The sequence below is a fragment of the Mustela putorius genome, unplaced genomic scaffold (genome assembly GCF_011764305.1).
Source record: "Mustela putorius furo isolate JIRA1106 unplaced genomic scaffold, ASM1176430v1.1 tig00003942_pilon_pilon_pilon, whole genome shotgun sequence".
Lineage (NCBI taxonomy): Eukaryota > Metazoa > Chordata > Mammalia > Carnivora > Mustelidae > Mustela > Mustela putorius.
Window position 1 is genome coordinate 17,295,513 of NW_025422087.1, and position 12,085 is coordinate 17,307,597.

The window sequence follows — 12,085 nt, forward strand, 5'->3', positions numbered from 1 at the left end:
GGAAGTGGTGGTGGCTTTGAAGAGCCAACTGACTGAAGCAATCTGCTTGCCTTGTAAACTAGGACCCCCCTTCACATGCTGACTCAGAGCTTGCAACTTACTCTCCAGGCTTGTCCACGATCCTTTCTCCATCCCATATATGGAAAAATGAATGCCCTCAGCAGGGTAAAACCTCTGTGAGTTATTTGTAATACTCACCCAGGATTTAACATATTTCTCCTAGGAGAAATTTCACCTGATTGCAAGGATCCTCTGAATGCCCACTGATTTAGTGAGGGCAGGGGAAGATGAACAGAATCAACCCCTTTGTCCAGGATGTAGAAAACCAGATACACATTTTCTGGCATTGTAGCAGCCTTGTTCATCTCTCCCCCTTATTTCCAACCATTCCATCTTGATATATTTATTCATTTCTCCTCTACCTCTTCTTTCTCTACCCACATTCCTCCTTTTCTAAACAAAATGGGACATTCAAAGAGTGGGTTGCCTAGATGACCTTCATGTACTAAGATCCATTAACCCCTGAACCCAGCTGGGGTTTCTGCTACCTTCATACCTGTGAAGGCATCCACTGTGGACTCAAAGCTTTGCTGCCGACCCCTCTCAGCAGTGATTGAAATGATGTACTCTGCTCCAGGCTCTAGATCTGTCAGGGTGTATGAGGCCCTGTCCTTGGGCACAGTGACTTCTGAGGCGATGCCGGAGGATGGGGTGAAGGTAATTCGGTAGTGATCGATGGGGCCACTGGCCTTGGTCCAGATGAGGGAGATGGAAGTTTCCGAGGAAGCTGTCACCATGAGGTCTCGGGGACTGTCAAGTTCTGTGGATCAACACAAGTGGCCTAATTTATACAAGTTCCAGAGATCGGCAGTATTTATTGGAATTGGACCTCCCTGTGGATTTCTAAGCTATCAGCAGGCCTGCTGACCACAATGATTAGCTTGTGATGGCTGACAATTAACTCACATTTTGTGAAACACCTTCCCTTTGAAAGATGGCCAAGGGCTTGGAATATAGACGGACGATCTGGGTAAAGGCATCAGGGGCTCCCACACCACCACACATCCACGTCTGGGACAAAGCTGGATGCTGGGTGTCAAGTTCTCTATATTCATTTTCTCCCAGCCTTTCTCAGCAAGCCAGCCAGGGTAAAAACAGGAGCCACTGTCAAGTAAGGATATGACCTTCCTGGCAACAGTAGTTACCCCTGTTTCTGAGGCCATTTTGACTGACCTGGCCATGTGTGTGCAAATCTGAGAACTTCTGGGAACTCATGTCCTCTGGTTCTCTAGAGAGGTTGTTTCCACTAGAATGAGCCTTGGGACAGGGATTGGTTCAAAATCCCCAGCTCAGTCCAGGCTGCCTGTACCAAAGGCACTCGAGTGACTTTGAAATTTACCCAGAATTTGGAAGCAAACCTGCTGGAGCCAGAATAGCAGGGGTGGACTTTCCCTTTGTCCTTAGATTTAATGGGTTGTTTCCAGATCTCAACCCTTATCCCTGTGGCCTTTCTGAGGGCTTCTGTCATGCATGATGAGGGACATCACATTCTGCCTGTTCTGGGGTGGTCTAGAAAGAAATATGACCTGCTATGACACCAACAGATTTGGAATTTTCCACCTCCGTGGGCAGCCCTTCAGTCCATGGGAGATGTGGGGAAGACAGGGAGACTCTCCTGCATGCTGATGTCAGAGGTTAGGCATAGAGATCACTGCAGGAAGATGTTTCTAGGTTGGTAACAGTCACCCAGGGACCTTTTCATGAAGGGACATTGTCTTCTGACCAAGCCTTGCCAGGACAAGCCTCCATGGCTTTTCAGGCCAACAGAGATTATCCTGTTTTTTTTTGGCACCAATCCTCTTACTCACCAGTCCTGGCATTCATGGTGGCTGGTACACTTTGCTGTGAGTCCATGACAGCGGAAATTCCAACTCCGTACTCAGTGCCGGGCACCAGATCTGTTGGTAGATGCAGAAACAACCATTATTCCATGTGAGTGTCTGTGGTGGGAAAGGCAGAAAGGTGGGAAGCCAATGAGCTCAGATTCCTGTTCAGATCTTACATTTAGTCTTCCTGAATCTCCTCCTAATTTTACTGAGGACAAAATCCCAATTTTATACTGTAGAAAGTCCATACCAAGTCAACAGGATGAAGCGTTCAGTGCAGAACTCCCTTCTTGCTGCTGATCTCAGGAAGGCAGCCAGGATGCCCTTGCTGGTGACCTTCAGAAATGTGCTCTGCTGTGGAAGGTCTCCCCGTGGTACTTAGAGTCTCAGATTGGTTACCACAGGTGAAGGGAGTCCTTGTAATAAGCTGAGAATCGGAGGAGTGTGTCATCGAGAGGGATTGTGTGGACTTGGGCCTTTAAAGCCTTTTTTGAACATTGTGTGTGAGCATCAACTGCACCTTTTATAGGCAGGGACTGAAGCCATATGGAGACTCTAGGATCCCTTCTAGGGAGCAACACTGGATGGACTTTCTGAGCACAGGAGGTCAGGCCTTTCACGTAGGCGCAGGCAGAAGCCCCGTTGCTGTGGGCTCCTTCCAAGGTCAGCAATTCAGACCCCAGGATATTTGAAGTTATGGATTCAATCTCAGGATGACTTCTGGGGGAACTCTGGAGATGGAAAAGGTGCAAAACTCTCCAACTAAAGGATGTAAGCTTCTTTGGGGGAAATTCTTTAGGGGTTTAATACAAATAATTGTTGGGAGCCTCCCAGGATATCTACAACTATCTGGGGGTGTTTCCTTATCCTCTCCCACATTCATTTTCAGACTAAGTGGCCTGACTGGTATATTAATTTCCTATTGCTGCTGTAACAAATCATTACAGTTTAGTGCTCGGAACAACATAAATCTATTATTGTACAATTCAGCATTCAGCAGGTCTGAAATCTAAATTGTTCAACAGGGTTGCAGCCTCTAGAGGCTCTGGGGGAGAAATCATTTCTTTGCCTTTCCTGGCTTCTAGAGGCTGCCTGCATCCCTTGGTTTGTGGCTCCTAAATCCATCTTCAAAGCCGACAGAACAGCGTTTTTAAGCCTGTTTCTGTCACTGACCTCTGTGTCCACTGCCTCATCTTCTACTGAGTGTTCTCCCTGTATCCCTCTTTTTTTTTTTTTAAGATTTTATTTATTTATCAGTAAAAGAGGGGAAGAGAGAGAGTGAGCAAGAGCAAGCACAAGCTGGGGGAGCAGCAGGCAGAGGGAGAAGCAGGATCTCCACTGAGCAAAGAGCCGGATGTGGGACTCAATCCCAGGACTCGATCAAGACCTGAGCCAAAGGCAGACACTTAACTGACCGAGCCACCCAGGTGTCCTCCCTGCGTCCTTCTTCTAAGAACACTTGTTCTTACATTGGCCCCACTTGGATAACTTAATCATATCTACAAATTCCTTTTCACCCATGTACGGTGACAGAGTCACATGTTCCTGGGATTAGAATGTGGACATCTTTGGGGGCCATTATTCTAGCATCAAACCAGCATCAAATTTGCCCTAGAAGTGGGATTTTACAAAAATACGAGATCAAATCATCACCTGTGGGGACCCCGTGATGAGTCTGAGTCCTTCTGGTAGGCATTTGTGTGGGGGAGGTGGGGCTCTGTATGGGCCCACAAGATCCCCAGTTTGATGATCATGCTATTCTGTGTTTATGTACATTTGTTCTTTTCAAAATACCTGAATGTGCTTTGACCCTCACCACCACCTGTGAAAGGTAGGATGGGGAGTCTTTTCTCCATCTGCATTCGTTTCTTGTGGCTGCTGTGACAAATGAGGACAACAGGGTGGCTTCCAACAACAGAAATTTATTCTCCCACAGTTCTGGAGTCTAGAGGGCCCAAATCAATGTGTTGGTGGGCCAGGTTCCTTCCAAAGGCTCTAAGGGGGAGCGTCTTTCCTTGCCTCTTCCAGCTTCTGGTGGTTGCCGGCCATCATGGGCTTTCCTTACTTGTAGCTGCATCACTCCAGGCTCTGCCTCTATTGTCTCATGGTATCTTCGCTCATGCTGCTACCACAAATGGCCATAGACTGGGTGATTTAAACCACATTTATTTCCTACAGTTCTGGAGACTGAGAAGTCCAAGATCAAGGCATCAACAGATTTGACATTGGGTGAACCTCACCTCCTAGTTCATACATGGCCATCTTCTTGCTGTATTCCCACTCAGTGGAAAGAACAAGAGAACCCTCTGGGGTTTCTCTTTTATAAGGGTGTCAATCCCATTCATGAGGGTTCCTTGCTCATGGCCTAATCATCCTCCCCGAAAGGCCTTATCACCAAAATCACAATGGGAATGATGTTTGCACCGTATGGATTTTGGGGCAACACAAACATCCGTCTGTAAGAGGGCATTCTCCCTGTGTGTCCTTGTCTTCTCCCTTCATATGAAGACACTGGTCACATCACATTTGGGGCCCACCTAATCTGTTTTGACCTCATTATAATTTGATTTCATCTATAAAGACCCTATCTCCAAATAAGGTCACATTCATAGATTCCAGTCGGACGTGAATTTTAGGGAGGGCACTATTCAAACCAATACACCATCATGTTATAAAAAGAAACTAAGGCAAAGGTTCAGGGCTTTTAAGAGTGGAATGTGCCATCATGCCCCTAATATCATCCACTCCCCTGAGCAGCTGTGACTTCCCCCGGATCCCTAAAGTAATAGGAATGATTTTGACAGGAAATGCATTGGGCAACCTTTCTTAACAAATGGCTTCTTTTAAAAAAAATACTTATCTATTTATTTTAGAGAGAGAGATAGTGGGGGGGGGCAGAGGAAGAGGGAAAGAGAGCATCCCCAGCACACTCCCTGCCAAGGGTGGAGCCTGACGTGGGGCTCAGTCTCAGGACCCTGAGCTCATGACTGTGAGATCACAACCTGAGCCAAAACCAAGAGTTGGATGCTTGACCGACAGCACCCCCCAATGCATCCCACAAAGGGCTCAGTTTAACGAAGGGGAATGCTGCATGGTACCCAGAGGGTTCCACACCCTCTCCTCAGAATAGCTTTAGTTCAGCGATGCAATAACGCCCTCCCCCATGCTTGAGTATGGCAGAACCACCAGGTCTACTGACCAGGCTCTCTTGGAGGAATGCATTCAAACCAGCCCTCTTTTCCATTTCAGACCAGCTCCATCCACTTCTCAATCCTTCATTCTTTCTTTCTCTAAAGTGTCAACACCAGTGGAGGTCAAGGTTGAAGTGTGGCAGACTTTGAGGTCTGCCGTGCTTACATTGACATTCGGACTCTGCCACTTTCTACCAGGTGTTCACTTTGGTACTTGGCATGTTTGAGCTTCAGTTTCTGTAGACTGGGAAGAGCAATGGTGTGTATCTTGGAAGGTCATCTTGAGGAAGAAATGAACTACGGTGCCTGTCCCACCCTGATAGTAGCCAATAGCGTTATTATCTGGCTCAGGGGACTACTCCAGGATCTTGAGTCCTTTTTTGTGCGCCCCAGGCACGTTCAGGCTGGTCCCTGGCACACCTGTCATCAGGTGGCTGAGGCTTATGCCTGTTGGCTCCACTGAAACCAGTGATTCAGGGAGTCCCCATCAGTGAGGAGCCCACCCCCTGGCTGGGGGGAAGTACCTGTCACTAGATCGAGTCCGTGATAGCAATGCCCCCAGAGCTGTTCCAAGCACACATTTATCTCCGTCAATATGTTCGGCGAGCCCCAGGTACATCCTCGGTTGGAGAAATTAGATTACCTTTGGGACATGAACTACTTTTCTTAGGCATCTGATTGAAACCTTCAATTGCCTGTAACGAAGTAGAAATTCTCTGACGTAGACGAAGGGTGACAGATCGAGGGAGTAAGACAGAAATTATATGTTGCCAAACAGATCTAACATGTAACGTTTTCATCTGAGTTTCTTATTTATGAAGCTTAAATGAAATGTTCAATAATTTACAACGGAATCGTCTTTTCCCAGAAAACGGCAGAGCAGAATTTAAAGTGCTCTTATCCCAGGCTTTCTGTCTAGGGGATGGGAAAGTGGGACTCGCTTATAGGTTCCTGCCTGCTGCTTCCCTTTGATTTCCTGTAGCTTTCTTCCTGTGCTACAAGTGAATTGTTGCTCTTTGCTAGCAGGTAAAATACAGTTCTGCTGGAAAAGAAAATGTGTGTCGGAGGCACACCCAGCACTCTTCTACATCAGCCCTCTGTGGACTCCCAGGGATTTCTCACTTTCTAAAGACCCCATCGCTCTCCATCAATGCTCCCTTTATCTCTCCATCCACCTCCCGAAAGCGGTGGCCTATGAATGGCTCCATTGCTTTGCTGCACAATAGCTCAGAACATCCATCCCAGAGGAAACCATCACTCTCCATGCCTTATAGAACTTCCTTTGTTCATCTTGGAGGCTGATCCTTTTCTCAACTCTTTCATGGCACGCCCATTCTTCTCTGAACTCCCCAAAGCACGGAGTTCATTCACTCACCAAACATTATTGAGGGCTTCCTTTGTGCCTGGCCCAGGCGATGCCAGGGTGAGCTGAATGGACATCACCCTTGCCCTTCCCTGACGGACATGAGAAGAAATCTGTACTGAAGGAGGAAATTATTTATTGAACACCCACAATATACCAAGCACCAAGCTGCGTGCATTAGGTAATCTAGAAGCTGAAGGTAATTTTTGTTTGAGTGTCTGATGGTCAAGAGTCCTGCTACTATTATAGTTCCTTAGAGATTGTACCTTGTGTCTCATTTAATTCCCTTGCAGCTCTGCTGGGAGGGCATTACTGATGAGCAAATAGAGGCTTAGAGAAGTCCATTCCTTGACTGAGCTCATGAGGCTAATGGACAATAAAACTGGTTTTGGAACTCAAGTCCTTTGTTTTTTTCTGATCTGTTACAGCATGGTCTCTGCCCCTAAGAATCTTAGAGGCTAGTGGAAGGGAGTGGAGTAGCAGATTGGAAGTTGAGGCATTTGGCACTACACCATGGCTTGCTAACTAAAGAAACCATTTCAGAGGGGGGAATGGGACCAGCATGGGTGGCAGTGGCCAGGGGAAGATTTCTGGAGAAGGGACTCGAGTTGAACATTGAAAGCTAGCCAAGGTTAGGAAAGGTAGAGGGCAGGAGATACAGAATTCTCTGGTGGGCATGGGAGCAGGAAGAGATGAGTTAGGGCTGAAGAGCAACGGGAATGAGCAAATTCGTCCCTGCACTGCAAGGACCGTGGGCGATGAAAGTAGAATGACTCACTTCCCCCTGTTTAGGAGACTTGTTCTTCCAGCTTCCTGCTGCTAGCAGGAAAGGGGGGGGGGGGGAGAAGCTGCTCCTTCTTGCCAGCAAAAAACATGAAAAAGACCCCTCAGGATCTGCAGGCTTGGTTGGGTTCAGGTGGACCCATAAAAATAGGGACCATTTCCATCTCTAAATCCCTGGGTTTGTCTCCTGAGAACTTTGAACCTTCAGGCTTCCAAACTAGGGTGAGGGTTTTGTTGGCCCTAGTGCATTACAGGACACCTGCTCTCAAAGGGAGGAGCAATCCGAAGACCCTGTACCCAAGGGGTTTGTAGTCCATCTCTCAGTTTTTACAGCAATAATGTTACTATACTGTTACTTTAGTTTTCATGTTGGTCTCTTTACTAGACTCGGGTCTTGGGTTTGATTTTTTATATAATTCCTTCCATAGCATAGTGAAAGGAACATAAGATGCATGGAAGTAGCATAGCCAGAGTGATGGGAGTGTTGGGAAGTCTTATAAGGGGATGTCTGTACTGGGTTTGAAGGATCAGTTATTTAGGTAGAGAAAGGACATTGCAGGCAGAAGATGTAAATAATAATAATAATAATAGATGCAAAGGGAGATCTGATAAAATAATTCATGAAAACCAGGCCCCTAATATAGGACCCCTCATAGTGGAAGTTCCAGAATTTGGGTACTAGGAATTTCAAAGATGGGAAATATTTGGAGACAGACAGACGATTTTCTGAGACCCCCTGAAATCACACCATATGGGCAATAATTTATTTTTTAGTATAATAGGGGTTTAAGCTCCCAGGATCCCCCTGGGTCATGGTAGATGTTTCTCCAAGGTTCCCTGAATGAATCGGGCTTTGGAGGACATCTACCTGCTTTTGGAGTGTACCAACTTTAAGGACAGGTGCCACAAACCTATATTAAAATAATAATAATAGTACTAAGGAATATTCTCCAATACAACTCTCTTGTTGCCAATGAGATTAGTGAGAAACATGGCTCATCATGTTCTGTCCTATAGGAACATCCCCTCTCTGGGTCTTCTCTGTAAACAAGCCCTTCCCACTGAAGAAGCCAAAGCAGGAGATGAAAACTTCCCCCCTGGCTTTTCTCCTGGTTCCCTCGTCCCAGTCCTTCAACACGAATAAGAAACAGATGCCCTTGTGCCCTGGCTCTGTGAGGAGGAGGGGTGCGGAGGTTCCTGCCCTTTCTTTCCTCTCTTCTTCTTGGGTCTCTGCAGCCCACTCCTCACTGTCTGGCCCCTGGAAGGTGGTGCCTTGTTCAGAGGGCGCCTTCCCAAAGTGGCCACTTGGAGTCGCTGTGACTTCACCTGAAGGAGGCTGAGCACAGCCTGGCCCCGGCCACAGGCCTATTGCCCGACTCCTCCTAGACCTCAGAAGAGCCTGCAGGGAGTTGGAGGTCTGGCGCCCGGCCTGGTGTTTGTGCCCAGGCACATTAGGGAGTGCAGACAGGGTGAAATGAACATCAAGTGCCCTGGTCGGCCCCTCTTCGCCAGCTGGCCTTCCCTGGGAGGCTCAGATTTCTTCGTGGAAAATCCTCTTGTGGACAAGCTCATCTACCTTTGCACCTTGAGGAACCCACCTTCTCACCACTAGACCCCCACACCCCCGGAAGTCCCCAGGAGGAAATGTGGGTTTGTGGGGAGGCTTCTGTTCCAAGTCCCCAGCAAAACCAGCGGCCTTGAAGATGGTGGCTCACATGCTCGACCTGCAGGGTCAGCCCTGTGTGTGTGATGTGTGTGAATGCGTGCCTGTGGGCGTGAGTGTGTCCTGTGGGGTTGGCTGTGGGCCTTTGTTTTCTTGTAATCCTGTGTTGTGCTGTGATGCCTGTGGGAATCAAGGGTTCCTAAGCCAATTGGCAGCCTGTGTTCCGGGGATGGCGTCAGTCACGAGGCAGAGAGCGGCAGGTGGGTGGGAAGTGCCACCAGGAGGCTCGCAGAGGGACCCCCCTCCCCCAAGGGGTTGCTCAGGCATGTGATGCACTGGCTGTGGGGGCTGGGTTAGAGCACACGCTCACATGGCCGCAGGGGTCAGCTCCTTTGACCTTTCCCTTGGCCGCAAGGCTCCTCAAGTGTGAGTGCCCGTTCATGGGGGAGCACCAGGCAAGAATGTATAGATGGCTGAGGACAAACCCCTTTTCCCTCTTGGCCAAGCACCACAGCCACAGGCCTTTCTGGGCACAGATAGGGAGGGGTCCCCTCAGACACAGAGCAGGGTTTCTCATTTGCATGGGTCCGAGGCAGGGTTTCTGACCAAATTCCAGTCAAGGGGGGAGAATCTCCTTCTTTCCTCACTGTCTCCCACATCTCCCCAACCCCGCCTTCCACTCAGAGTTTATTGTTTTCCATTGTCACTTGGAAAGCAGTGGTGGTGCCCGTCTCTGGTAAGTGCTGCTCGTTCTAACCTCGAGGTGCCTCGATGCACCCGTAAAATAGCAAACACTCAGCATCCCTCTGGGACTCCGGGTCCGGCACACAGGCCAAGCACACATCATGCCGGCAGAGAGGCTGAGTCTCCAAAAGTGATCATTAAGGACACAGAAGCCACTAGAGCAGAGGGGGAAAAAAAATCATTGCAGACACTGAGTCTGTTGTTCAGAAACAAATTCATACTCCCGAGGGAATTTGCTGGGCATCGATGGGAGAGAATAATGGAAAAGAAATGCTTGGCATTTTGTGCCTCAGCCTGGCCTCTGTGCTGTTGAGGAGGAGGGACTGGGGCTTGGGGAGGCTTTGCCAGGGGGCCGTGTGCTGCGAGCCCTCTGCCTGACTCAGAGGCGCAGACAGCTAGGGCTGGTGGCCCACAGTGGAGGGTAAAGGGCGACTGAGAACATGGAGGCTACTGCAGGGAGTGTCGGTACAGACGCCACGGGACGGCGGGGCTTTGAGTCGGCCGAGAGAGGATCGGGGAGTGTGAGCTTGTCCCTGGCACAGGCCAGGCTGCCGCGCACGGCACCACTCTGAGCTTTGTGGGGATTCGAAACCGGAGAGGGTCTCCTGGCTGTTGGATGTTCTCTAGGAACCAGTCTCCATGCAGCGTTGGTATGTGTAGATATGCGTGACTTCATCTCATCCTCCCAACAACCCAGGGGAAAGACGCAATGTCCTTGGGGCCAGGCAACGGGAGCATGGGGCATTGGAGAAATTTGCCCCAAGGGCACATCTCTGAAGGTGGTCTCAAACCCGAGTGGGCAACTTGTGGGCAACGTCAGAAACCACGCTCTCAGAATAAGCACTTCTCACCCACTCATGGACACCCAAATCCCCTGGGAGTCTTCTAAGACGCAGACTCTGATTTGCTGGGTCTGGGATTGGCGGGGAGAGGGTTGTAAACCCTCTCCCCCTAGCACCCTCCCATGACTTGCTGCCTGCACCCCACTGTAAAGGTCATGTTCTCCGCTCTGTGCCACACCCACTACAAGAAGTCTGAAATTAGCCATTAGCTCACAGACCTCTGCCTCCTTCCTCCTCATCATCATCCGATCAGCCACATATCAAGCTTGCTCTGTGAGAAGCACTACTTCACACTCATTAAAGACATGACCTCATTAAAGCCTCATCAGCTTCATTGTGACATGACCCGCTAAGGGTTATTATACCCATTTTACAGAAGACAAAACAGAGGCTTAGAAAGGTTAAGTCAGTTGTCCCAAATCACACAGGAAGTGGCTGTGCCCTGATGCAGGGTCCAAAGTCCTGGCTCTTAACAAGTCTCACAGAACAAAGCATTCAAATAAAACTGGGGCAAGACACAAAGGGACTTGATGCTAGGAGCCTCGATTATTATTATTTTTCTTTCTCCTTTTAAAATATTGAGATAAAACAGACATACAACTCTAGTTCCAGGTGTACAACATAACATAATAATTCAACATTAGGCTATGAAATGGTCACCACAGTAAGGCTAGTTAACATCTATTGCCACAGAGAGTTCTAATTTTTTTCTTATGATGAGAATTTTTAAGATCTACTTTCTTAGCAGCTTCCATATATACAGTTGAATATTATTAACTGCGGCCCCACACCATACCCCACATCCCCAAGACTTATTTAATAACTGGAAGTTTGTGCCTCTGATTGCCTTCACCCATTTTTCCCACCTCACCCCCAACCTCCTACCCCTGCAACCCCCAACTCGTTCTCTGTATTGTGGGTTCCCTAGTTGTTCTTGACAAGGAGATAGGAAAGGTGGGCATGGCGAGAGCGGGAGGTTTCTGCCTTCTCTTTCTGGCCAGGGACAAACTGCCCCAGGTGAGCCTGAAATGCCCTTCCGGCCCACAGCCCGGGTCTCGCTTTATACATGCAAACAGATGACTTGTTTGGAGCCAGAAAACAAAACAAAACATCACCCAACACAGGCCTCGGATGCTGAAAACCTCTCCTGTTTTGTGTCCAAGCGGAGGAGTGAGGGAAAAGAACACCAGTTCTCTAGAGCGCGGACCACGCGTCTCCCTCCTTCTGCCCGCCCTCTGTCACGGCTGGTCCTGCTCTTCCCCCAGACACCACAGCAAGGGAGCCAACAACCCTTGTAATTCGCGTCTCGGCAAGCAGAGACATCCTTGATTTCCTCACATGCCTATAATTCCTTCCTAAATCACATAAAGCGATTTGCCTTTATAAATCTCCCCGGCAGTGAGTTCCCCAGGATAATTATGTATAATATATATTTATAGTTTTATTTCACAAGCCTGGCCCTAACCCAATAATTGGCCAAGCTAAGCCCACTCCTCAATAATAATTTGTCCATTCCGTATTAAGTCTACACGATTTAGGTCTTGACCGTCCCTTACATTTTAGATCTTAACACGAGCAGCCATGCCATTTGAGGCTTTTGGCAAGTCTCCGAG

The 12,085-nt window shown here is 48.5% G+C and overlaps 1 protein-coding gene across 1 annotated transcript in view; it reads right to left on the reverse strand.

Moving 5' to 3' along the window:
• The window catches only part of TNR (tenascin R), a 401,788-nt gene that overhangs the window by 41,496 nt on the left and 348,207 nt on the right, over positions 1 to 12,085 (reverse strand). Inside the window, exons 10-11 of the mRNA XM_004761960.3 lie at positions 1,869 to 1,958; positions 557 to 820 (exon numbers count right to left, since the gene is read on the reverse strand). Of these exons, the coding sequence (XP_004762017.1) occupies positions 557 to 820; positions 1,869 to 1,958 (354 nt within the window). The remainder of the gene's footprint in view (positions 1 to 556; positions 821 to 1,868; positions 1,959 to 12,085) is intronic.